Source organism: Callorhinchus milii, unplaced genomic scaffold, assembly GCF_018977255.1.
Source record: "Callorhinchus milii isolate IMCB2004 unplaced genomic scaffold, IMCB_Cmil_1.0 Scaffold4, whole genome shotgun sequence".
NCBI lineage: Eukaryota > Metazoa > Chordata > Chondrichthyes > Chimaeriformes > Callorhinchidae > Callorhinchus > Callorhinchus milii.
The window spans coordinates 46,543,543-46,570,769 of NW_024704745.1; the positions used below are offsets into that span (position 1 = coordinate 46,543,543).

The following is a 27,227-nucleotide window of genomic DNA, read 5'->3' on the forward strand; positions in this document are numbered from 1 at the left end:
CGCCATTCGTGGCGACGGCGTCGTCAGGGCGACCGGCGTCACCGGAGCGACCGGCACCGGGTAAGGAGGCGGCGGCGGCGGCGCGGACACCTCAGGTACCTGCAGACCGCGGGGTGGGGTGGGGCGGCGGCCCCTCCACAAGCCGCTTCTCTCGGCACTTGTGAAGCCAGTTGGCGGAGGCGGCGGTTCCCGGGAGCGGCCCCCCCCCCCCCCCCCCTCCCCCGGTGCCGGGCGCGGGGTCAGGTCGCGGCCTCGCTGTCGTGTCTCGGCCCCGGGATCGGGGGGTGTCGGCTCCGGCCAGCGGTCTGGCCTTTGCCTCTTGGCCTGGCGCCGGGCGGCCTGAGCCTCGGCTGCCGTGTGAGCTGAGCCCGGGCCCTGGTGAGAAGCCCAGGTCGACGGTGTGTGCGGCTGAACGACCTGTGTCCCACATACACAGACACCCACACGGGTTACCATCGCAGCAACTCGCCAGGGGAGGGAACCGTGACCAGTGCAGCTTTTCAGCGGAGTTGGAGAAGGAAGGAAGGGAAGAAAGTACCTCCGTGGCCACTCATGGCATTGCTGTACTTGATAAAAGTTATCTCTCGTGTCGGGGAGAGTTTACAGGGTGTTTGCTGCACATCGGTTTGCCACTGCAACTGCATCCTCTTTTGTAAATAAAGACGGTTTGGCCAACACGGTGCCTGTTCTGGTCTGAGATGCACGTGCTTGATTTTTTAACCCTAGTCTGTTACCTTGAGTGCACTTTAATTTGCTTCGCTGCATCTCTGTGAATGTCAGGGACCTGAGCTTGGGTTTGGCATCAAGAGGCGTGGAGGGCAGGGAGGGTCAGGGCAGGGGGGGGGGTGACCAAAATGAAACAATAATTCAAATAATAATAATAATCCTTGCATTTGATATAGCGCTTTTCACGTCGGGAGGTCGTCCCAAAGCGCTTCACAGAATATACTGTTAAGTGAATTGACTGTATATTTGTGGGCGAACGCGGCAGCCAATTGCGCACAGCAATGTCCCACAAACAGTCGTAGATTGAATATGACCAATTTATTATTGTTTTGTTTTGGAGGGATTATTATTAGGCTCTGTGTGGAGTAAGGAAACTTGCCCAAGGTTTCGCCCTGTCTGGAATTGAACTCAGGTCTCTCGCTTGCAAAGCGAGTGCTCTAACCACTGAGCTACAGGACTCCACAAATGTAAATAAATAATGTAAATAAAATGTAAAGCCAGTAACAGCTAATTGTCAAGTTCTGCTTTGTTTGGAGATTTAGTCCTTTTTTTGTTACATTTCGCTTTTATTCTAGTAGTGCTTGTGAGGCTTGGCATAAGTGCTTTGTTTTCTATAAAGCACATGTCTTTGACATGTATTCAGTCCGTGTGATATATGAATAGTATTAAGCATTAATATTAGCTCTGCCTACTATTTGAGCTGTGAAGTACAGAAATTACGATTGATTCTATGTACAAAGTTGTATATGTTTTTTACTCCCATTTTTCTTTACTCCAGAAGCTGCTTGACACGGATCTTGGCAAATGTAGCTGTGCGACAGAATATAGCAGAAAGATGGGATCTGCATGATAGTGGGGTTTGTGCACCATATTATTTTTTTACCCAAGAGTGTTTTCTAACATTGTCAACGTGCCGTTGCCTCATCATTTCTTATACAATATCCTATTTTCTCTTTCTAGTGATGTAGTTTAAAAACATAAAATAAATAACAACAATTTTTATTTATTTACTTTTGAGTAAGCGATTAGTTTGTTTACTTATGGAAGATTGTAATAACTTGCACTTATACTGTACCTTTCATGGGAAATAAATACATTTTATTTTTTACAAATAGAATTCAACTATTAATGGAGATCAAGTAAAAGTCCATGTGCCTTTGATATAACAAAAATAACTAATCTTAAAATTCATTTGTGGTTAGGATGTATGCATGGAAACAGGAGGTAAAGTATTTTTTTTCTGGAGAGCCTTGAATGATAATATGCTGGATATATTTTTGGAATGAAATATTGTGTGTGCTAAATAATAAAGTAGAGGATGCCTCTTTTTCCCCAAGTCTGCAGATTGGAATAAATTCATGGTATACTAATGTCCCATATATGAGGAGTTATTACTCTGTACAGAAGGAATTCAATATCTGAAGTTGTTTTAAATCTTATGTTGATTTTCCTCTCGTTCCAGATGTTTAATTCTCAATGGTTGTATGCTCATCCTAAATTCTCTACTCACAGAATTCGTAAAAGATATGTTTAGCCTCATGGCTAACTGCTGCACTTGGGTAAGACTATGGCGAGAACCTGTCAGGTATGATTTCAAATAATTCTGCTCCAATAGTGTCTCAGAAAGCTTAACACTGTAGCCTGACACCGAGCTGGGGAAGGTTACCTTTAGGCACAGTTGAAGAGGAGGTTAAAGAGGGGGCAAGGTGAAGGGATTGAGGCAGAGAGTTCCATAGTTTTGGGGCCAGAAGGCTGTGGGCTCAACTATATTGGGGCTCACATAGTCTGGAACTCTCCAATGCAGGGTCGACGGTATACCTTATTGTTGGAAATGTCAACTTTGGATGATATGTTAAACCGATGCCCCTGTCTGCCTGTTCAGGTGGATGTTAAATATCCCATGGCACTATTCAAAATGAGAAAGGACCTGGTCAATTATCCTCCCACTAAAATTGGTCATTCACATCTTGGCGTTGTGTGGGTTCCAGGCAGGGCAAAACCTTGGGCAAGTTTCCTTACTCCACACGCCTGATAATAATCCCTCCAAAACAAAAAACAATAATAAATTGGTCATTTTCAATCCACGATTATTTGTGGGACACTGCTGTGTGCAATTGGCTGCCGCGTTTTGCCCACAAATATACGGTCAATTCACTTTACAGCATATTCTGTGAAGCGCTTTGAGATGTCTAGAAGACATGAAAAGCGCTATATCAAATGCAATGATTATTAAATTGGCAGCCACATTTGCTTAAAAATACACAATTCACTTTATAGTAAATGTCATGAAGCCTTTTGAGATGTCTCAACGATGTGATAATATGTTCTTATCGGCAAGGAAAATATAATGACTAATGGGTATTGAGGCTGGATGTAAAGAATAAAAACATATAAATTTTCTGCACAGGAAGAGGCTATGTGACGCATCATGTCTAAAATACTACCTGATTTTCTAAATCACTTTTTATATAAATCCCATTTTCCTGGTCTCTTTCAATATCGTTTAATGTTTTACAGTTCAAGTGCTTATCCTGTTCTTTTGAATGATTCTGTTGATTACAGCCTCAGAAAGCCCTTGTAATGAATTCCCAGATGTGATGATACATTCTGTACAATTGGAATAGCAATTTGTACTTGTATAGTTCCTTTAATGTAAACAAACATCTTGAAGATCTGTGTGGAAACTCAAGCAAGATGGGGAAATATGGGAGTAAGAGGAATGTGCCAAAGAGGGAGTTTTGAAGTGTTTTGAAGGCATGGGGGGAGGACGTGAGATTGTAAGAATTCCGTAAAACAAATGTGTAGTACTGTAAGTACTAAACTTGCATCACTGAACCAACATTGCAGCTGAAGAACTTCAGAGAATTTATTGCAATCTGTAGGTTAATCTATTTCTTTTTTACAGTGTAGCACATACAAAAAGTATCTTTTGTAAATGAGTATAGTAAATTGGAAATTCCGTGCATTTTTTTTAGGAAGGTAACAATAGTATTGGTGGGATTGGATAATGCTGGGAAAACTGCTACTGTAAAAGGAATTCAAGGAGGTAAGAAATTAAGTGTTTTTGTAAATTGATTTTGATGGTTATGTTGACATATGGCTGAAACACAATAATAAACACTGATAGAAAGTAATAACCCTTGTAACCCCTAATTTGTAAAGCTCAGTTTGGGCTTCCATTCAAATTCAGACATACAGATACTCATTGTACTGGCCTACCTCTGAGAATCTTAGGCATTTAGAGTAGTTCATACTGAACATACTGCTTAATACTAGGCTTCTATGCTTGCATCTTAAGAAATTTTAGAGTGGGCCTTTTTTCATATGAATAAAGAGAAGTGTGTTAAGCATTGTGTAAAACAAATCCAATGATTCAGTTCTTTACCAGAAAAAAATGCATTCGTAATACAGCAACAACCCTAACAAATTGCATTCATATAGCGCTTTTCACGTTGGGAGGATGTCCCAAGGCTCTGGAAAAACAGGGTAACTGTAATAACACTGCTTTTTAATGTGAAAGCCCAGTACACCCAGCATCTGTACTGACTAGCTATTTCATTTCCTAAACGTTGCCTAAGTTCTCAAAGAAAGTGGCATCAGAGATTTTTCTGACTTGTGTGTAGAACACAGGATGTTATGTGAATAATGCACAGCAATGCACAGTGACCACATGGTGATCTGGAAGGTGGCTATTTATTTATTTGTGTCTCACGAATAACGTGCCGCTAAGACATTGGATCCAGCTATCTGCGCTTATAAAAATTACCTACAGGAAATCTTATTGGTAATGATCAAACCATCTATTAGTTCTTAGCCTCGTCTCTTCGAGTAAGTGCACAAATTTACTGCTATTTTGTTTCACAGACCCTCAAGAAGATATAGCTCCTACTGTGGGATTTTCCAAAATTGACATAAAACGGGACAGATTTGAAGTAACCATCTTTGACCTGGGAGGAGGGAAACGAATTCGAGGAATTTGGAAGAATTATTATGCTGAATGTTATGGAATTATTTTTGTTGTTGACTCAAGTGATGTTGACAGACTGGAAGAAACCAAAAATACTGTGACTGAAGTTCTAAGGCATCCCAGGATATCAGGGAAACCTGTACTAGTGTAAGTGTCCCTGCTGAACATATAATAAAGTATTTTGCAGGTTTTTCTATTAATTATCTTGTGCAAAGCTAATATGCATTTTTTTAAAAAGCTAAATATACTAATGATTTATCACACATGTTCAAATCCTATATCCTATTTCTTATGCCAATCACTTATAACTAGGTTTGACAGTTATGTGGATTATGTGGTTTGAATGAGTTTATAAAGAAAAATAAACTTCATGGAAAACAACAACTTGCACTTATAAAGCGCCCTCCTCTCAGGGTAGTGTCTCAGAGCGATTAACAGTGGCACAGCTTGACACTAAGCCCCGGGGGAGGTGGCTGCAAGCACAGTTTAACAGGAAAGTTTTCAAGCGGGATTTGAAAGAGGGGACAAGGTGGAGGGATTGATTGAGAGTGTTCCAGAGTTTTGGGGTGTAGTGGCTGAAAACACGACCTCCAATGGTAGGGCAGAGGGTCCCAAGGGACAAGTAAGAGGTCAGTGCCAGTCGAGCGGAGACATTGGAGTGGGGAGTGAGGAGGTTGGAAAGGTAGGGAGGTGCCAGTGAATCGATTTGAACACGAGAGTGAGGACCTTGAGGTCAATCTGTTTGGTCAAGTGAAGCCTGGCCAGAACTGATGAGATGTGTACGCAGAGTTTGGTCAGTACGCAGAGGGCAGAATTTTGAATGAGCTGGATCTTGTGAATGTGGGCCTGGGGAGACCGGAGAGAAGTGCGTTGGAGTAATCCAAGCAGGAGGTGACAAACGCACGCACGAGGGTTTCGGCTGCATTTGGGATAAGGTACAGTCGGAGGTGGCAATATGGTGAAGGTGGAAGAAAGTGTTCCTGGTCAGGGACTGGATGTGGGGGATGAAGGACAATTGGGGGTCGAACCGGATGTCTAGGTTGCGCACTAGTTCGGTGAGTCTGAGGGAAAGCCCAGGGAGGTTGAGGAGATTAGATCTGCAGGAATGAAGACATTGACGGGAGCCAAGGTATATGGCTTCCATCTTGCCATATTCAGCTGCAGAAAGTTTACATTCATCCAGGCCTTGATGTCTGCCAGACAAGCTGATAGAGCATCGGTAGAGTTACTACTGCAGGAGGCAAAGTAGATTTGTGTGTCATCCGCGTACATGTGGAAGTTTACCCCTGTCTGGATGACATCGCCCAGTGGGAGCATATAGATAAAGAAGAGGGCCAAGGATGGAGCCCTGGGGTACCCCGCAGATGACTGGGCAGTGGCGGGAGGAGAAACCATTTGCTTAGATGAAATGGAGGCGGTTGGTTAAGTAGGATTTGAACCATGCGAGTGCGGTCCCGCTAAGGTAGATGAGGGAGGAGAGCCGATGGAGGAGGATGGCGTGGTCGACTGTATCGAACGTGGCAGAGATCCAGGGAGCCCTGGTCACAGATAGAGACAATGTCATTTGTAACTTTGACAAGCGCTGTCTCTGTGCGTTCCAGGTCTTTAACAAGGAAGGGTAGGTTGGAGAGGGGACAGTAGTGTGTGAGATTAGAGTGATTGAGGGTGTGCACTTTGAGGAGGGATGTGATCACAGCGGTTTTCAGGGGGAATGGAACAGAGCCTGAGGAGAGAGACTGGTTGACCGTGACGGCCAGCAGGGGAAGAGAAGGGGGAGTTGAGTGACCAGCAGCTGGGTGGGGACGGGGGTCAAGGTAGCAGGTGGTGAACTTCATCTGGGTGATTATGATTGAGAGGGAGGAGGAAGAAATGGGGACAAAGTTGTATATGGAGGGGGAAGTGGCAGGAGCCGTGGCAGAGGGAGAAGGCGGTGTGGATGGTCTGGATGGGGTGGAAGGGGACATGTAGGGGACGATGCAGCCAAACGGATGTTTTCAATTTTTAAGGCAAAGAAGTCTAGGACCACTTCGCACTTGGCGTTTGACTTGTGGATAGAGGGGGCTTGAGGGGGTGCACGGAGGAGGTGATGACAGTGCAAAACAGCATCTTTGGATTGTTGTTTGCCTCCAGAATGACTGGAGAAAAAGTCAGTTTTGGCCTGTGAAAGGGAGAGAGGTTAGGTGCAGAGGTGCTCGAACCACAACTGGCGGTGAATCTTGGGGCTGGATTTCTGCCATCTGCGCTGGGGCATCCAGGTTTGTGCCTTGAGTGAGTGGAGGTGACTTTTGTACCAGGTGATAGAAAGCATATTTACTTATGGAATTGTATTGTTTATGATTTACATTGGTGTTTGTGTGTAGAGTGCTGGTAATTTGTGTAACGCTTCTTAATTGAATTTTGTCCCAATAAAATTAATGAAGATGATAAAATAAATGCTTTTTTTTGATGTAGATGAAACAGTCAGCGAGGTAGGCAAGAGATAATTCCACAAAATATTTACAAAATCATAAGAGGTACTGATAAAGACTATTTAGCCAAAGATAAGAATGAAGAATTTAGGAAAACACATCTTATGTTTGAGATTTCAGACATGCTGGATTACAGGCTGATCTGCTTTGTCCTATTTGAAACAAACAGAAGTCGCTGGGAATACTCAGCAGGTCAGGCGGCATCTATGGAGAAAGGAAAGTGAGTCAACATTTCGGGTCCACAACCCTTCGTCAGACCCTTCGTGCGTTCTGATGAAGGGTTGTGGACCCGAAACGTTGACTCACTTTCCTTTCTCCATAGATGCTGCCTGACCTGCTGAGTGTTCCCAGCGACTTCTGTTTTTGTTTCAGATTTCCAGCATCTGCAGTATTTTGTGTTTTGTCCAATTTGAAGCCTGGGATAGTTTAGTTATGATTTTGTAGCCAATATTTTGTACAAGGAAGTGGGATAATGAGCTTGCAAATTTATATGCATTTTATAATGCAGACTGAATGCTATATTTTTACTATACTTTCAAAACATAGTGTTACTACAGTATCATTCATGGGATGCTGTATATCGTGAGATCTGATGACACTTTCCATTGTTGCATTTTTACCTCGGCCCATCAGCTCCTAAATGATGTTTTAACTTTGTGTTCCTTTGTGGCTTCATAATATTTCTTGTATACTTTTCTTGCATGCTGCCAAGCTAAATGTAGTCAAAAAAATTATAACATTGCGTTCTTGTATTATTAAACAGTAAGTAAATACTGGTGGTTACATATTCCACAAAGTGATTTAATATTTAGTATTTAGCTTGGGTTACAAAATAACCATATGAAAACAAAGTGCAGGAAAACTACAAAAATCATAAAACTTTGAAATACATATTTCAAATTGTATTATAATATAAGATGAATAATAACTAAATATGAATGTTTACCAGACAGAAAATTATTCTATAGCATAGTAATGCAATTACTATATATTGTTTCTTTATAGACTATGATTCCAAAGCCTAGTTGTTAGTTCTCACCTTTTAACCTTCAGAGAGCAGTAGATGGGTAACACAAAAAATAAACTTTTTAAATGTTACCTCTGTGGTAGTGAATATAGAATATGTCTTAATTATTTTTATATGTAAAATAATAGAGCTGTCTCCTATTTTTTTNCCTATAGCAGCTTATGTGACTTGATGTTCTGTGACATACTCACTGTTTTGTCCAGGCCTCTCACTACAAATGATAATTGAAAATACCAATGGCCAACCAATGTGTGCATGTGTAAGGAATCAATTTCAAATGTAATGTTTCACAATTGATTTTATATGAAATGTCAAACATTACACTTTCCCTAAATATGTTTTTAAATATTAAAATCCTTTTGTAAAAAGAGTAAAGTTTTATAATTTAACATTAGAAATTGTTTCAAATTATTTTAACCTTAAAAAATAGCAATAGAACTGCAATGCGGAGGTTAGCAACTGCAATTTTTCTATGTAGAAAATCAGTATAGTTGTGCTATATCAAATGCAAGGATTATTATTATTCCTGCTGCATTCCATTCATTTTTTTAAGATAACATAATATTTTCCTGCTGCTAGACAAGTACTTCTGTTGGTTATATCAATGGATAGGGATGGTTTCCAAGTTGATGGCAATGTTGTTGTGCATTTTATGCCAGACAAGAGGGTCATAAGGAGATCCTAGTACTTACTATGCACTTAGTTAGGGCTGCCTCAAAACTGTTTAATAACCAACTATCCTCAGGGGGCAGAAGTGGTAAGCAGAGTGTTCCTGGGGCTGAACTGGCTTCATGATGATGTGCCTGGGAATCGAATATTGAAATGGAGTCAATCCTTTGTGGCAGTCTCAGTAGTTTAGTTGCTGAATCAGGCAGGTCCACAGTACTCATTGTTAACGACAGATCAGCCAACCTGACTTATTGGCAGGACTTAGAAGGGTAGATCAGTCATTGGGGCAGTGATTCTTCAGGTATAATTCCTGTTAAGCTTGCAAGTCAATGTGTAGGAGCTCCCCTCCTTTCTCTCTCGCCATTCCCTCTTTGAACCCCTCTAATCCGGCTTCCGCGCTACCCACAGCACGGAAACAGCCCCGGTCAAAGTCACTAATTACATTCTGAACATCTGTGATCAGGGCTCCCTCTGACTCCTTGTCCTCCTCGACCTCTGCCGCCTTCGACACTGTCGACTACTCCATCCTCATACACCGCCTCTCCGCTTTACTCAATCTTCACAGATCTGCCCTTGCCTGGTTTGATGCCAATCTCTCTCACTGTCTCCACTTCGTTGCCTCTAACGGTTTCTTCTCCAACCCCCGCACTGTCACATCTGGTGTCACCCAGGGTTCTGTCCTTGGCCCTCTCCTCTTTAATATCTATATGCTCCCCCTTGGTGACAGCATCCACAGACATGGGGTCAACTTCCACATGTATGCGGATGACACCCAACTCTATCTTCCTGCCTCCACCCTCAACTCCAGGACCACTGCTGTCCTGACAGACTGTCTGTCGGATATCAAGTCCTGGATTAGGGCAAATTTCCTACAGTTGAATGTGAACAAGACTGAGGCCCTCCTGATTGGCTCGCGCCAGCGCCTCAGCAACTCAGGCTCTGGCAGCATCAACCTCCATGGTTGCACACTACAGCTCACCAAGCCAGTCAGGAACCGAGGTGTCTTGTTTGACCCTCAACTGTCTTATCTCCCCCACGTTCAAGCCATGACCCGCTCTGCCTTCCCTCACCTCCGTAACATCGCCCGACTCCGCCACTACCTCACCCTTCAGGCCTCTGAAACTCTTGTTCATGCCTTCATCACCTCCAGGCTTGAGTATGCAAATGCCCTGCTTGTCGGCCTTCCCAACTCCTCCCTTCACAGGCTGCAGATAATATTGAACTCTGCAGCCCGTGTCCTCTCCCGCACCAAACTCTGTGACCCCATCTCCCCCACTCTCTCCCGACTCTATTGGCTCCCTATCCTTCAGAGGATCCAGTTCAAGATCCTGGTCCTCACATACAAAGCCCTCCATGGCCTCACCCTACCTCTGCGACCTCCTAATCTTGTTGTTAAATGCTGCTTTAGCCAGTTAAACTTCAGCAGTACTCCTATGTACACTATGGGGTCTCCAAACCTTGGCTCTTCGCAACCTGTGCTTTATATTCTCTGGAATAAGGCAAACATGGTGCACCTCTCTGGGGAGTGTGTACTCCATACCAGACAAATGAGAAACATCCATTTATAATTTATATATACACATGTGGAACTCTGTCTGATTTGGATACTACTCAGCTTCATAATGTGTGAGTCTGATACCCAACTCACCAAACAAGCAAATTGTTGTACCAAAGCAAGTTTCTCACCAAATCAAAGCACAATTGAGTTTGCATAATGTAAGTTATCTATTGTTATTAGCCGCATAATACTATTATTGGTGGCTGGTCCAGGATGTGCTTGGTATGTTTTGTAAGTGTTTGAGTCATTCTCAATCTTCTTTAACATTGGGGATCAGACTCTTTACTTTTAGCATTGGCTTTTGGGCCTGGATAGTGCGATTATGTTGCAGTGGCCACAATTATGTGTCAAACTTCAGGTGTGGGCCTAAGCCAGAGATGGAATTGACTTCTGAGGATTTGAACTTGACTGCTTTGGCAATATAGCTCCCAGCACTGAATCTTGTATTGTTCAATCACTAGTATCTAAGTAGCTGTGGTGGAGTATACTCTCAAATTGTGTATAATGTGCAGGTACTATCTAATATTAAAACAAGGAAAACACCAGCAGCACAAAGTTCGACATGGATTTTTCTTTCTATACTTTGCTGCTAATTTAATTTCCTCCGTGGCCCTTTCTGTATATTCCTTGGTGTTCATCACTGTCTTTTCAATATTATCAATGTAGTCTCCTTGTGTCTGCACCAAAATTGAGGTCTGCAGGAAGAGGTCTTGCAATTCCTTCAGCTGATTCTCAAGACATCTTAGTTCTTTGTGGCGCTGCTCAATTTCAGACAGTTGTGATTTAGTAATTTTGATGTCATGCAGAAAATTTTCATTGAAAACATACCATCTATTATATTCTACCATATTATTCAACTCTTCTTCAGATATATCTTTTCCAACAACTTCAAGCTGACGCTGTATAAATGCTTTACAGTTTTCTTTCTTTTTAATTAAAACATTGTTAAATTCCAATATGGTTACTTCATACTGTTTAAGCAGCAATGTGTGTTGGTTCTTCTTCATTCTTGTAATGACTGCGTCTGCTCCAAAATCTACTACCGACTGTTTCACATCTTTTGATAAAGCATCTAAGTGCTTGTGAATGGATTCAGCTTGGATTTTGAGGTCCTTAATGAGGCTGACATTGTCCTTTTTTATGACGCTGAAACGGCGCATAGAGGCCATGATAGTAGAGCTTTGGTATCTCAGTTTCTTTATGTTGTTGTTCAGCTCATTGATTTCTTCTTGCATTCGCTGTGCATCCATCAAGAAATGCTCCAGAACTGGCTCCTTTTCAAAAATAATGGCTTGTTGTTTCAAGACTACATCTTCTTCTATTTTTGTGTTTGCCTCATTGTCTTTCTTTGTGTGATCTATTTCCTTTATACTTTGTTTAAACTCTTGAAGTCGGTCCTTCATATTGAGTACTTGTGATCAATTCATTTGTTTTTTTTCTACCATTACCTAAACTTCCTTTGCAGATTGGTTGCTTTGTTTGGAGCTTTTTACAATTTTCTTTCAATTTCTGTGAAAATAAAATATTTTCAGTATGTTGAAGATACAGAAAATGTTAGCAGACTCTTCATGTTTATGGTATTTTCACTACTCAACTAGAAAACCTAGTTTTTGAAGGGAGTGATTACCTTTTATTATTTGGGAGATTGTTGGCCAGAACACCAAGAGAAACTATCTTCTGTTTTTAAATAGTGCCATTGGATCTTTGATGTCCACCTGAACAGGTAGATTGGAGCTTGGTTTAATATCTCATCCAAAGGATGACATCTCTAGCAATGCAGTGCACGCACCAGAATAGCATTGAGTGGTGGTTGTGATTATGAGTTCAAAGTCCCAAAGTGGGGCTTGAAACCACAATTTTCTGACTCATAGTTGAGAGTGCTGCTAACTGAGCCTTTCAGCAAGACCAAAATATGGTATTCTCATTGTTCAACTACAAAACCTAGGCTTGATATAATACCTTATGGTGTTGAGACATTTGAAAGACCTTTACAGGATTTTCCTGTGAAGTTTAATGTCAGTGTATTTGTATGTAAATGCAGCAGCCAATATGCACACAGGAATGTCTGACAAACAAAATTACATTTGTAAAGCTCCTTTCACGTCAGGAGGACATCCCAAGGCGCTGGTTTGAAGTGAATATCATTCACAATTATTGGAAGTTTTATATGTAGAATTAGTGCAGTAATAAACTAAGCTATCGATGTGTAACATTCCCATTTCCTCTCATATCAATTTTGATTGATCAGGCTGAAAGAAAATCTATACAAGTCCTTCATGAGTAAATACACGGTATGGTATAATATACCATGATTGTTGCCAGGTTTGATCCTGCTTTGAGTTAGATGATCTCAGCTGGAGTCCTTGGGTTACCTTCTTAGGGAAAGGAAAAAAATTGACCAGAGTTTGTGTTACTAATTGCTGTGCAAAGGACGTGTGTGGCTGTTGAGTAAGGATATATTGACTTCTTCTGTAATTTCCTATCTTTCTGCACCTCCCCATGGAAGAATAGACCACTATTTAGGCTTGTTGGGGGGGGAGTTTAAGTAGGTAGAATTTGAAGGCAAATATATGGCAGCCAGTTAGACCACAAATAGCCATGACATTAGGTTGCAGTGACATCACTTCCTGCATATGGCACATTAAACCAAGGAAGTTCTGCTGACATTACTTAACGAAGGAAGGATGATGGTGTACAATGTGCAAGAAGTGATCAGTGGCAATTTTACAATCTGGGAGAACTGTAGCCTTTTTTTAAAAGAAGGGACTCCACTTATAGTGGGACTTTTGAGCCCGAGGGACAGTTTAAAATGAGGTTCCCTGTACAAGGAGATCACAGTTGGTTTATTGTGTGCGCATTTCAGTAATCAAATTAGAAAAATGGAAAAGATCCAGGATCACAACATGAACTTTGAAATTAGAAATTAGTTGCAAAGCGATAAATTGTTATCCTACTACTGTATTACACATGTTGGATTTATATTTAAGACTTACATTTCTGAATTTTTGCTTGACAAAATCCAGTAGGCATGTAACTAACTATGTTTGTGAAGGTGGAGCCATGACTCACAGAAGAAAATTGCACAAAAAGTTCTGAGAACAAAACCAGAGTGGAGATGTAAAAGTGCACACAGTTGTATCACTCTGCTCTTTCTACCTTACTTTTGGTTGATTTTACCTTTTTCTTCCTATCACCTGTTTTTTTCTGAGCTGAGAAATGGCTCTGTGGGTGATATCTGTGTTCTAAAACCAGAGGCTGATCAGATACCTTCAGAATTAAATTAGCATTTCATTTATAAGGTGGGTATTTTTGCCCCTCAACAGAATACTGCTTGTTTCCATGTGTCACTTGCAGCATAGTAGCACACTGAAGAGTTAGACAGATATGGGAATGATTTTATTGATAACCACACAAAACTTCTTGTGTAATAAATGTTATCCCATCCACTCTGTCATATTATGAAAGACTACAGTTGGCTAGGGGAATGGGCACTTATTTTGTCCAGCTGTTATAAACAATCGTTTATACTCTATGGCATCCATACACACTACTGCCTCACAGGAAAGACGTTTTTGTTTGTGACTGAAAGCTGTAGCCTTCTTGGAAGAGAAGGGGTTTCAAAAGGCATTTGATAAGATTGTATGTCACATAATTGAGGACATAAGCTATAGAATTTTGAAATGTCAGTCAATAGTTTCTCCCTTTTGAGACTTTAACCTAAAACTATACAATTATGAAATGGTTTGCATCAAACAAGAACTGTAAAACGTCATAAAAAGGACATAAGTAATCTAAGTTTTAAGTATGTCATAGGGCATGACCAATCAAAATTGGAATATGAACTTATTACTTTACTATTAAAGAATTTCCTTGGGAGCAAGCCCCTTGGGAAGCAAAACTGCAATAAGTGGTGATTCAATGTGAAAGCAGTGAACGTGTAAAAGAGATAAAATAGTCTTGTTGGGAAAGACCTCAAGATTCTAGTCAACTTTGCATTGTTGAGGGCTAGAGAGAGAAAAATGTATGGGAATGAGAGAGAGTTAAGAGATTGTTGCTGGTGGAAATTTTATTATGCCAGAGTTCTAGTTTGTTTATTGCAGTAAGATGAGCAATGCCTGATTTAAAAAAACTGAAAATATGTGATGTGAAAATATGAAAGCAGCCATTTAAAAAAANCTGAACTCTCTTGAAGACACCTGAATGACAAAAATCTAATTCCAGGTGTTCCAACTCACTTATTAGCAAGCAACAAGCCCTGTTAATTTCTTAATTAGCATGGTAAATCTATTTAGTAATGGTTGCATTCGAAAACTATTAAATTACTGTAGAACTGACTCAGCTACTGTTGAAATTGCTATGGAGCTCAGGTTTGCTTTAAATTATTGCCAAATTCATGGTCAGCTGTGGAAATGTAAAACCATTAATAACATTTTGCTGAGTGCTTTCAAGTACTAACTTTGTTGCTCAAGATATGATAAGCCATCCAAACAATTTATTTAGTCAACTAGCTGGTTAAGGAATTTAATGTTATGTTAATACTTCAGTGGTGTCATTTTATACATTCAATGAATTCAGCACCAGAAATTCTCTATTGTAGGAACAGAAGGGGGCCATTCAGCCCTTTTGAGCCCACTCAGCAGTTTATAATATCATGGCAGATCTTTTAATCCCATTTCCCAGTTTTTCTCCACATCTCATAATACCTTTTTAAAAGAACCAAGTAATTCTGTTTCTATGGCATTCTGGACAGTGTGTTCCATATTTTCACGGCACCCTGTGTAAAGAAGTATTTTCTGAACTTGCTTCCAGCTAATTTACCTCTAATTTTAAGATTATGTTTCCTTGTTTTGGATCCCTCGACCAGAGTTTTCAGGTGCAGTTTTTTGACTGGAGAAGTCAAGGTAAACAAAATGAATGCATTTTTTTTTACAACGTAACTACAAACTGCTTTTTCACTCAAATAAGAGAAATATAGGGCCAAGAAACACACAGGGTGCCAACGCTGTCAATAAATATATATATATATATATATATATAATCCAAGATCATTTATGCACCAATGCATGGTTCAGAGGTCATCTGTAAGAACATGATTTGTTTGGCAGTTAGCAGACCTGTGGTTGCTGCAAAAAGGATTAAAAGGATTTCAGAAAAATATAATTTTTAATTATCAACTTTCATCAAAACAGGTATTTTTGATAAAAATCAGTTAAAGACTGATTTTAAAACTTCCTAACAATACTTACAAACAACTAACAATACTTATTTAAAAAAGACTCTTTGAAGAGAAAGCTATGCACACTAGTTGCAAGCATTGCCAATATTTAGCTTTTTATTTTACAAATGTTATAAAAAATAAAACTATTAAACTCTTCCTTCCGTTCTGGGACTCTTTAAGAACTATGAATAAAATTAAAAATATTGGTAACAACTGTACATTACCTTATGCAGTCTTCATAGTTTCAATAACATTCTCACATAGGAGTCCTAGATTCCTGGTTTCTCTAATGCTTTAGCTGTCTCCAAGAGCAGAATTTATTCCAGCGTTTTTCCTTTTTAATAGTTCTCAATCTTGTTAGTGAAAAAGCAGCTTCCTGCATGTAATGAGTTCTCAGATTACGTAATTGGGCACTTTGCCAAGAGAAATGTGATCAAACAGTTTGGATGTCCTAATGACGTCAAGAACATGTGTTTCTGGGAATCTGGTTCAGCTTGTTAAAATGTCTGCTGTCTTCCTCAGTGAAACACAATTCCTCATCAACTGTCCAGTAGTGACCAAATATCGCTGGTTTAAGTTGTCTAGAAAATAAAATCACCATGATAGTGGCTTTTTGATTTAAACTATTACTGTGAACCACCCATAACATTAAATTATTTAATGTAGAAAGCAGGAAACAAATATGTTGTGCTGGGTGGGTTAAATACGAGTAAGTACTAGAGCTAATTTGGGAGACATCCTAGTCAGTTTTCCCAAAGTTATTGAGTTGGTCCCACCCTTAAATATTTGGCAAAGAACCATTATGATTTGCAATGTGGCGATGATTTACTATTATGTGAGAACAAAAAACAACTAAACTCACAGTGTAGATTAAATATAAATGTTTAAAGTATTTTTCAGTAACTCCCATTATCATCAGTTTTGTTTGGATTGAAATGTTACATAAACAACATTCCATTGTATGTTACAACCACCAAACTTCAATATTATGCTGAAATCAACTACAGCAACAATATTTTTAATTAAGCATGTTATTGTGGAGTCCTGTAGCTCAGTGGTTAGAGCACTCGCTTTGCAAGTGAGAGACCTGAGTTCAATTCCAGGCAGGGCGAAACCTTGGGCAAGTTTCCTTACTCCACACGCCTAATAATAATCCCTCCAAAACTAAAAACAATAATTAAATTGGTCATCTTCAATCTACGACTGTTTGTGGGACATAATTAAGCGCTATATCAAATGCAAGGATTATTATTATTATTTTCCTCAAATTTAAACTGTTGGAATAATTTTATTATTTGAATGATTCAGAAGTTCTCATTGAGAGTTTTTAACACTTATTTTTGAAGGTATTAACCCACAAGTTCCAACTATCCTATACTCTTGAAGACAATTTAATATGAGCTACTCTTGTGCATGTCCGAACTACAATTAATCTATTTCGGATAAGTGCTTGTACCATTTCATCACAAAAGATCAGGATACAGAAATTTTCCAGAGAGATATTTACTGTGCTTTGAATATTTTTGAATAACAAACAATTGTTAATAACTTTTGTCTAATAGTTTAACTGTGCTTTAAATGTGCTTTGAATATCTCTCTGGACAATATCTGTGTCCTGACAATATCTGTATTCCTGACATTTAGATCATGTCAGTTCAACTCTGAACGTTTGTGCAGCAAAAAGAACAACAAGCACAAGCAAGAAGTTTTGGTTTTTCTCAAGTTAAGTATTGCTGTATTTCAGCCTCTTATTAAGTCTCACTATTATTTTTGTTTCAAATATCTTTGAGAGCAGGGCACTCTGCTCATTCACCACAGTTTCTTTTAAAGAGGACATGATAATGGTGCAGTACGCTTTTTACTTTGTATTTTATTTTTGTCTAAGTTCCAGATGTCAGGACAGAAGCTAAACTCTAAACCAATACAGTACTTCATTATTGTAGAACGAACCTAGACTCCATTGTTTGCTGCTTACATTATTGATCCTTCATTGTTGGTTTCCAGTTTCTGTACAACTATTGAAAACCGTAATATTACAATTGCATATTTTTGAATAACACAAACAATTGTCAATAACTTTCGTTTAATAGTTTAATTGTTAATAAACTAATATGATCCAGCATCAGCCATCAATAGCTCGGTCTCTTAGTGATGGAATGAAGAAAACAGTTGAACCAGAAATAAATCATTTTATTCTCTCTTTTAAATGAATCTAGCAAGCAAATAACATACAACACACAATTTCAACAGTTGATTAATACCAATTGACTTTGAAATAACCTTAAACAAATGTCCATATGACGTATTAGAGCTGGTATTGCATGCTCCCAGGAGTGATTTGCCTTCAACCGAGTTTGTAACCCACTGAGAAATGACTCTTTAAAATTTGAATGTACCTTTAGGAATTTTACTATGATTTGACCAGATGGAGAATCAGTAATTTTAGGAATTCCAATGTGACTTTTGGTCAGTTACGCGTAAAACCTTTGAAGTAGAATTTCCCAAACCTCTCAGATTCTGAGATCCATTGACACTCAATTCTTGACGTTGTGACAAGGAGATGCATTTATTTCATTATAATCATGGAGTTTACTGCAAGATAACAAGTTAATAAGTAACAGTAATAATCCTTGCATTTGATAACAATCTTTTTGATATATTGCCTTATATTGGCCTTGTATAGTGCCTTATGTTAGTGCTTCTCTATGCACTTCTCAGGATTTACTGTAAAGTGTAGTAACTGTGTATTTGTAATTGACATGAATTGGGGGTGTATTATCATCATAAGAAATTTGAACTGTTGCCAGTGGCATTTTATATAACATGTACAGTAAAGCTTGAAGGTGTTTTTGACATGAGTTTCGAGGTGATTATGGTGCCTGCAACAGGAATTATCACACAACATGACAGAAGGCTCTCATGGTTGAATCATGATTTGAAATTGAGTTATATTGGAACTATTTGAATTTATGCAACAGAAACCACTGCTCATTTTCTTCACCAGATTGTGCTTTGTAAAAACACGAGTCCTCCGCTCCACCCTCGGCGGCCGTGCCTTCAGCCACTATGTCCCGAGGCTCCGGAACTCCCTTCCTCACTCCCTTTGCCTCGCTCCCTCCCTCCCTATTTTCAGGTCTCTGCTGAAGACCTTTCTTTTCGATCGGGCCTTTGGTCACCTTCCTCCCCCTGGCTCGGCCCCGGGATCCGTTACTGTAAAGCGTTCTGAGATGCCGTCAGGCATGGAGGGCGCTATATAAAGCCAAGTTGTTGTTGTGATTCTGTGTTATACTTGTGTGTATAATTAAAGTTCAGACTCTCAAGAGAGAACTAATTAGATGTTTAAGAGAAATAATTTGGAGGGATATGGGGAAAATACAGGTAAATGGGTCTGAATGTTTTTACATAGAGGCTTTCATGTGGGGGAAATGTCTCAAAGCACTTTTGTCTTTCAAAAAACCAACACGGGCCCAAAGGACTGATTGATCTTGTTATGTGCTGAAAATGTCTATGGTTCTAAGAGATTGGGAGGTGCAATGAGTTTGTACAATAATAGTACTCATTACTTGCTTCTCTGTGACTTGGGCTTTAATCTAAACCAGATTTGATAATATGTGAATCACTTTTCTAAAGGCTGCAAAATTTCTGTAGTAAGCATTTCTCAGTGAGAAATCAGTACCACAAAAATGTTTAAAATTGGCATTTCACTCAATAAGGTGGTAATTCTAAGCTAATAGGGAAGTGTAAATGTCACATGATATGTAAACATCACCAAAGGTCTTAAAATTCATTTATATAATCGACTATTCTAGTTAACCATGTATAATATTTATTGAATACTGAATGATGCTTTCATAACATCTGACTTCATTCTTCTTGAACCTCACCCACTCTTGGTAATTTGCTGCTTAGCTCATGCAATTTGCTCCATTCTATATGGAGTTTCCAGTGCAACAACTCTTCAAAGACTTCTTTTTCTCCAAAGCAGCTCAAGCCAAAGCCCTGTAATAATAATAATAATAATAATAATCCTTGCATATGATATAGCGCTTTTCACGTCAGGAGGACGTCCCAAAGCGCTTTACAGAACACACTGTAAAGTGAATTGACTGTATATTTGTGGGCGAACGCGGCAGCCAATTGCGCACAGCAATGTCCCACAAACAGTCGTAGATTGAAAATGACCAATTTATTATTGTTTTTGGTTTTGGAGAGATTATTATTAGGCGTGTGGAGTAAGGGAACTTGCCCAAGGTTTCGCCCTGTGCCTGGAATTGAACTCAGGTCTCTCACTTGCAAAGCGAGTGCTCTAACCACTGAGCTACAGGACTCCACTGTACTATAGCTACAAGAAACGGGAATATGTATGAACATTGCTTGTCCTGACTGAAATATCTTAAATAACCAGTTGCCTAAATAAATTAAATACTTTTTTGGACTTTTCCAAATTAACTAAAGTGATTTGCTGCTTGTTTAACTTGCACACCCCACAATTATTACTTAAGTCCTTCCAGTGAGATGCAAGTCATCATGAATTTGCATCGCAAATTGTTACTTGTAAATTAATTGTACAATAACTAAAACCATTAATGCTCTATTTGTTTATTTTAGATTGGCAAACAAACAGGATTGCGATGGGGCATTAGGTGAAGCTGATATCATAGAATTTCTTTCGCTGGAGAAGCTGGTCAATGAGAATAAATGTGTATGCCAAATTGTAAGTAAGAAGCAAAATTTACTATTTAATGTTTAAGGTTTTTCTTAACAAAAATAATCCTTGCATTCACATCAAAACATCACAAAGAGTTTCTGAAATTGCTATTATATTTTGTAGGCAAATATGGCAGCCATTTTTTTACACAGCAGTATTCCACAAATAGCAATGAGGTGAATAACTAATTAATCTTGAAGATTGTTAGCTGGGAAAAACTACCTTCTCGTTTTGAATAATGTTATAGGATCTTTCATGTCCGCTTGAAAAGACAGCTGCTTTAACATTTTATCTGAAAGAGGGTATGACACAAAGATTGATTGTTAATCACTGACAGGTGTCAGCTCGGCTGGGTTGGTAATACTTAGCTTCTGTGCCAGAAGATTGCGGGTTCAAACCCCACGTCTGGACTTTGAACTCACATATTCGTCTGACACTGCAATACGTGCTGGGGGAGTACTGCATTGTCAGTTGGATGAGATGTTAATCTGAGGTACACAGCTGGACATTCAAGATCCCAAAGCACTATTTGAAAGAGAGGAAGTTTCTCCTAATGCCCTGGTTTAAAATAAAATCCTCCAAATAATAAAATTATTATTGGCCACTCACTTCATTGCTGTTTGTCAGACATTGCTGTGTGCAAACTGGCTGCCGCATTCACCTAAAATACACAGTCACTGCAGCTAAGGTGCTATATCAAAATGCAAGTATTATTATAACTATATACAAGTGGAATCTGCTTTAATTGGATTGTTGATTGTCTTAAACTGAAGAGTCACTATATCAATAGAAAAGTAATACAATGGATAGAGTCCATGGAAATCAATGGATATTTTTCAGACTGGCAGAATGTAACACACAGCATGCCTCAGAGCAGGGGCAACTGGGAATTGCCACGTTTTACAATGAACATTAATATCTTGGGCGTAGATACAAGAGGGAAGTACAAGTTTGCAGTAATATGTTCTTCTTTAACAACACCAATCAAGGTAAAAATATCAAATTTTTTACTCTCAAAATAATGGGAAATAATTCACTTTAACCAACCCATATGGTACAGCATTGCAATAATATACACTGGACAAAACCTTCATGTTGCACATTTTACAGTGTGTAAATATTTTACTGAATAGACTATCTAAAATAATTCATTTTAATACCAATAGGAGCCATGTTCTGCTACAAAAGGGTTTGGAAAAAGGCTGGACAAAGCCATTAGAAAAGGCCTTGGTTGGCTTTTGAGCACCATAGCAAAAGATTTTGATGTTTTAGAAGAACGAATACAGAAAGACACAGCAGAGCAGAAAGCACAAGAAGAACAAGAGAAACGTGAGAGAGCAGAAAGAGTACGGAAGATACGAGAGGCAAGGTAAAGGTGTAACATCTCAACCGAAGGACAGTACCTCCAACATTGCAGCACTTCCCTGCACTGCGTTGGAATGCCAGCTTAGACTATGTGATTTTGAAGTTCTGACGTGGGGCTTGAACCCATAACCTTTTGACTGAGGCGAGAGTGCTAACAACCGAGCCAGGCTGCCACACAACTCAAACATTCAAATCAAACTCACACTAAGTCTTAATTATTTTGATGTAAATGGAGTGAGTATAAGCAATCCCAATATAGTTCCTAATGGAATTGAGTTCACAGCACAAAGTTGTCCAAGAATGTATAGAATAAGTAATGCATGATAAACCTTGCTGGCCATACAATAACAAAAATGAAGGTACATTTGAATATTATAGTTCTTTTTTAAAAGATTCTATTTATTTTAACAGAGAACAGCAAGAAAGAGAAGAAACTGAGCGAGAGGGCTTACCACAAAATCAGGAAGAAGAACCTGAGCTACATTCAAATCCTTTTAAACCCATTTCTAAATTAATTGCAGAGGTAGGCATTGAAGTATGCAGTTACAAATACTTTCTCTATTGAAGACATTGCACATATATATTTATGCAGGTGAACTCTCATTATTAGTCTCATAATTGCCTAAGTCAGGCCGGATTTGAGAGACGTCCACGGGCTGCATAAGCATATTTTTGTGTTTCTCTTGCATGACAACATTTATACAGCGCCTTTTTCATGTCAGAAGAATGTTTCAAAGCGCTTAACACTGATGGCTGGGCACCTGACTGGGTGTGGAAGCCAAGGGACGTGGGGAAAGGGGTAAAGATGACCGAAAGTGGGCTCAAGGATTTAGATTTTCACATGCCTTGTTGCATGCAAGTGAATTGGAGGGACATGAAGCAAGTATTTCCTGAACAGCTGGGTCTGGAGATCGCAGAGATAAGGTGGGGAGGATGAAGGCCATAGAGAAGTTGGGGAAAAAGGAGCATGCTGTGAGGAAATGGCAATGGCACGTCGCTCGGTGTCAGTCTTCGGTCCCCCCCTGCAGCGGCTGAGACACGTTCCGATCTTCTATCCTGACAATGAACCACAAAACACTGTCGTCGCTTCCCTTCTCTGTCTCTTCCCCTCTCCATCACGCGCTCTCTCTCTCTCTCAATCACTCTTCCCCTCTGTCAATGAATCACTCTCTCCCTACCCGTGGAGTCCTGTAGCTCAGTGGTTAGAGCACTCGCTTTGCAAGTGAGAGACCCGAGTTCAATTCCAGGCAGGGTGAAACCTTGGGCAAGTTTCCTTACTCCACACGCCTAATAATAATCCCTCCAAAACAAAAAAACAATAATAAATTGGTCATTTTCAATCTACGACTGTTTGTGGGACATTGCTGTGCACAATTGGCTGCCACGTTCGCCCACAAATATACAGTCAATTCACTTTACAGTGTGTTCTGTGAAAGCGCTTTGGGACGTCCTCCCGATGTGAAAAGCGCTATATCAAATGCAAGGATTATTATTACCCCCCCTCGCTCTTTTTGTCTCTCCCTTCTCACACACTGTCCCTTACTCTCTCCACGCACAGTCTCTCAATTACTCTCTCTCCACCCCCCCTACCCATCTCTCTCTTAATCACTCTCGGTCTCCCCCTTTTTCTCTTAATCATCCCTGTGGCTCACTGTCTGGCAGCGGGAATGAAAGCTCTCCTGGGCCTGGCAGGGTTGGAGCCAGCGGTTGGGAGGACACGTTCGTTAAGGAACCCGGTTGCCTTCCCCTCAGCTCAAGCGGGATTTCCTGACAGACTGCAAGCAGCGAGTGACATTATTTCCAATTGCTTTGCATTGAGCTGCTGTGATGAGAGGACGGTTCACTAGTAATAAGAAATTGGTCTTTAAAAAGAAACTTTTTTAAAAACATACTCACATACCTTATTGATGATTCTCATATGCTGTTTAAAAGATTCCCTGCCCCGTCCCACTTAACACTATTTAATATAAGTGAGAAGGGAAGGTCTAATGGTTTTAAGGCCTAAGAAGGATGGCAATGGATCAACAAGGGATTACACTTATCCTAATTTCTAGTGTGAACATGAGAACCACAGTTCATAGGATTGTTTTTGTACCAGAAAGAAGATAAAACCCCAAAACAGAAAGAGAAAATCGGACCAAACATGCAATTGTCTGAAATGCCTAACAGAGAGATTCCATTCCAGAACTTAAAAAAGGAGGGTCTCTCTGAAATACAAGCAAAGTTCAACAAAGGAAGTCAAGAAAATGTTGTAAAAGTGAAGACAGAGACTTCTGCAGCAGCATCAACTGAAGAAATACCCCAAGAGGATATTGAAAATAAAAGACAAACACCAGATAGCACAGACTCCGGTAATTGCAGAAATAAAGTTGCTTAGATAGTATATGATTAACTGGTTTTCATAAAATTCTAAAGCAAAAATTATATTGATAGCTACTAGCATACTTGCATAATATTTGTTGTGAGACATGGTGAGAATGCTGTAGGTATTTTACAACTATTTTAAAAACATATTTTAAGCAGAACCTGGAAAAAAGAAAGCCAAAAAGATGATGCTAAAGAGAAAGAACAAAGTAGAGCCAAGCAGTACAGAAGATGATGTTCCTGGAAGTATAAATCTACCACCACCACCACCCAGTGAGTAGAAAGATCTTTTGTGTTTGGCACAAACCTAAAAAGAGAACTATGTGGTTTGGAGAAATTGATACTACGATAGAGGATCCAAATGCTTCTTAAGAGTCTTGGGTCACAAGTTAAGCCTCTTCAGGCTTATTTTAATAAGAATATTTCAGGTGTATTTAATCAGTTTTCTGGTATGTTAGACAATTTGTTTATTAGGTTATTATACATTTGTAAATTCCAACTCTTCACATAGTTATGTTCTCTAATAAAGATGTCATGTTCTTGACTTTCACAAATGTCCTGGATGTGGAATAGGTTAGTGAGCAGAGTTGATTGGGAACATTTAAAAGGGAATTAGCTAAACACAAACAGAAGATGGGTGTCAGGGGTATGAGGAAACGTTTTTAAAAAAAAAGGCAAGTTGGATTAGGAGAGATGGTTCATTAGTGGAGTAAACACTAATTGAATTAGATGGCTTCTGTGTTAGATTTATATGGTTCTAAATTATACACTGAAAATATTTATAACTTAAATATTTCCAATCAGAGAATAGTTGAGTAATTCTCCAAATACCAGTAAGTAATGAAATGATTAATGGTTGTACCATTTTTAGTCCCTTCTGACATCAAATTCATTCTAGACATTTTGTACACCTAAATATTTTAATAGCTTCATTTTTTATTTTCTACATTTTTTCTGAAGCATTACATAAGTTCTTTGTCGGAAAATGTTATTTTATCTTTATTTTTTCAAACATTCTATTGTCTTGTTCAGCGTCACTATCAAAATGGGATTACCTTCAAACCAGCCTTTTATGTTTAATGGCTATTTTTGTCTGTCTTCCTTTAGTCGGCTGGGGTACTCCCAAAGTTACCAGACTTCCAAAACTTGAACCTCTTGGTGAAACAGAACGTAATGGTAATTTTTCAAAAAACATTCAGTGTTGCTCAGCATGCTTATTTTGAGACCCATTTATTTTCTTAACTAACCATTTTACTGCTGCCTGCATTTAGACACAATTGCTAAAAGCTAAAGATTTTTTAAACTGAAAATCATCTCATGACCGACTGTCTTAATCAGGTTGTATCTTATCTTGCAGAAGAAATAATTTTAGATAACTGTTTCATTTAATGAAGCAAATATCTAGTATAATTTATTGGGACTGTTCCTGGCCTGTCTCCGTTACATGTATAGTGAAAGCTGCTGGAGGAAATTGCACTGCAGTCAGGAATCATACTGCGTATAAAGTAGCACACCAAATAAATAGATTTAAATACAATGTGTAGTTTTTCCAAGTGTTCTGGTGAGTAAAAGCCTAAGTGAGTAAAGGCAATGTAGGTCTGGATTATACAGATTTGAAACCTGGTCTGATCTAAGATGAAGCAGGAAGGGGAGTCCTGTAATTGGTCTTATGCCCCCAAGTTAGGGAGGGGAAAATCAGACTGGAATATTTCCCTTGATCATTATCCCAATGACTACTACTGTAATGGGTTGACAACTGCATGGTAACAAGAACAATCTTAAGGGATTCTAATTTAGGGTTATCAGGAGACTACAAACAACACCAAGTTTTATTGCACAGAAAAGATTGTGAGAAGATCTGCAAAGATGTGCAAAGTTATGAGGGGCTTTGATAAGATAAATGGGAGAAATAATTGACATTGGTTGGTGCATTAGCAGGTAAGGAGCATAAATTAAGATCATTAACGAGATAAGAAAGGGAGAGTTTAGGAGATGGAATTTCCTATCAAAGACATAGTTGAAACTGAATGTGTAATACTTTTTAAATGGGATTGGGCAAATATTTGAAAAAGAAAAATATAAAAATGGTATGGAGAAAGGGCAGGGGAGTCAGAACTAGCTGTATGGTGCCAATACAGGCATGGTGGGTAGAATGGCCTTCTTCTGTGTTAAATTCTTCATTTTATATGAAGATATTTCTTACCAGTAATTTATCCCCATATGCAGGATTCAACACAGAATGGCAACAGTGAAATGTGTCATAGGTACTTGTGTTGAGAATCTGAGACTTGCATACCTGCCACCATGTATGGTTTGGGAATATAATTTTTTTTCACTATCCTCTCCCTTTCTGCTGTGGTTGGGTCAAATTATGGTTTAAATTTACAAGATAATGCACAATTTCAAGACTCCGAGAAGACTAGGTCCACTTGGAGCTCTGAAATGACACACAATCTTTGATTCCTTTTTGGATGCGTTAGCCAATCCATGGCTATTGGCACATCAGTTTTGTTCATCCCGTGAGGTGTGCAAGGTTAATTTGCCCACAAAGAATCCCATTGCAGTCCCACTGACTCTGGGAAGAGGTAAGAAGTGTGAAATTCAATATAATTTTCAGAATTCCCCACATTTCTCTGGATCATGACTGGTGGATGGGTAGGAAATATGCTTTTCCGCCTTAATGTTGGCAGGCAAGTACTGATTGTAAATAAATCACAATTTTCATTCTTTGTTTACAGTTTCCATAGTTCTATTTAGGGAATACCAATATTTCTAGTATTAACATAATACTTTCATTCTTTTTAACCTGTTTCACACTTTTTCATAGTAAGCCATTGCCATCAGTAAGCCAAACTATGCAGATTCTTAATGGGAATGCCCATGATGTCATTCATCTGGATTATGGATGACTTGCTACTTATTTAAAAACACAAATATAATTCTTTAAAATTAATAATAAAACAAAACGTTTTTTTTTCCAAATTTATCAAGCTCAAATGGATCAGTCATCAAAGAAGAAATGACTCTACCCATAGTTGCTTCCTAGAACAATATGGGAATTTGCTTTCGGTTGCATTCAAGAACACTGCACTGAACCTGCACGGATATCATTAGTATTGCAGCAAAAAAAAGAGTATTGCGGACAAGAGAACCTATC

At 39.2% G+C, this 27,227-nt stretch overlaps 2 protein-coding genes across 8 annotated transcripts; one reads left to right on the forward strand and one right to left on the reverse strand.

The window, feature by feature from the left end:
* Nucleotides 1–27,192, forward strand: arl13b (ADP-ribosylation factor-like 13b). 7 transcript variants are annotated; one of them, XM_007887021.2, is made up of 12 exons: nucleotides 1–60; nucleotides 1,505–1,583; nucleotides 2,189–2,311; nucleotides 3,702–3,772; nucleotides 4,591–4,840; nucleotides 20,242–20,347; nucleotides 21,508–21,710; nucleotides 22,118–22,229; nucleotides 23,892–24,057; nucleotides 24,227–24,343; nucleotides 25,178–25,246; nucleotides 27,062–27,192. In XM_007887021.2, the coding sequence occupies exons 2-12, from the start codon at nucleotides 1,573–1,575 to the stop codon at nucleotides 27,091–27,093; spliced, it is 1,260 nt and encodes a 419-aa protein (XP_007885212.2). In that variant the 5' UTR covers nucleotides 1–60; nucleotides 1,505–1,572; the 3' UTR covers nucleotides 27,094–27,192. The 7 variants fall into 7 exon arrangements, with proteins under 7 accessions (XP_007885212.2, XP_007885211.2, XP_007885214.2 ...); XM_007887020.2 differs by having other exon boundaries at nucleotides 23–95; XM_007887023.2 differs by having other exon boundaries at nucleotides 23–95; nucleotides 24,230–24,343.
* Nucleotides 10,531–15,986, reverse strand: stx19 (syntaxin 19). Its single transcript, XM_007887019.2, has 2 exons — nucleotides 15,858–15,986; nucleotides 10,531–11,924 (listed from the first exon to the last, which is right to left on the reverse strand). Exon 2 carries the CDS (start codon nucleotides 11,816–11,818, stop codon nucleotides 10,931–10,933), a length of 888 nt encoding a protein of 295 aa, XP_007885210.2. The 5' UTR covers nucleotides 11,819–11,924; nucleotides 15,858–15,986; the 3' UTR covers nucleotides 10,531–10,930.
* Nucleotides 27,193–27,227: the final 35 nt, after the last annotated feature.

Coding starts and splice junctions, on each gene's coding strand:
- arl13b (XM_007887021.2), top strand. Junction 21,711..22,117: donor CGGAAGATACGAGAGGCAAG/GTAAAGGTGTAA, acceptor TTATTTTAACAG/AGAACAGCAAGAAAGAGAAG. Junction 24,058..24,226: donor ACCAGATAGCACAGACTCCG/GTAATTGCAGAA, acceptor ACATATTTTAAG/CAGAACCTGGAAAAAAGAAA.
- stx19 (XM_007887019.2), bottom strand. CDS start 11,818: ATGAAGGACCGACTTCAAGAGTTTAAACAAAGTATAAAGGAAATAGAT.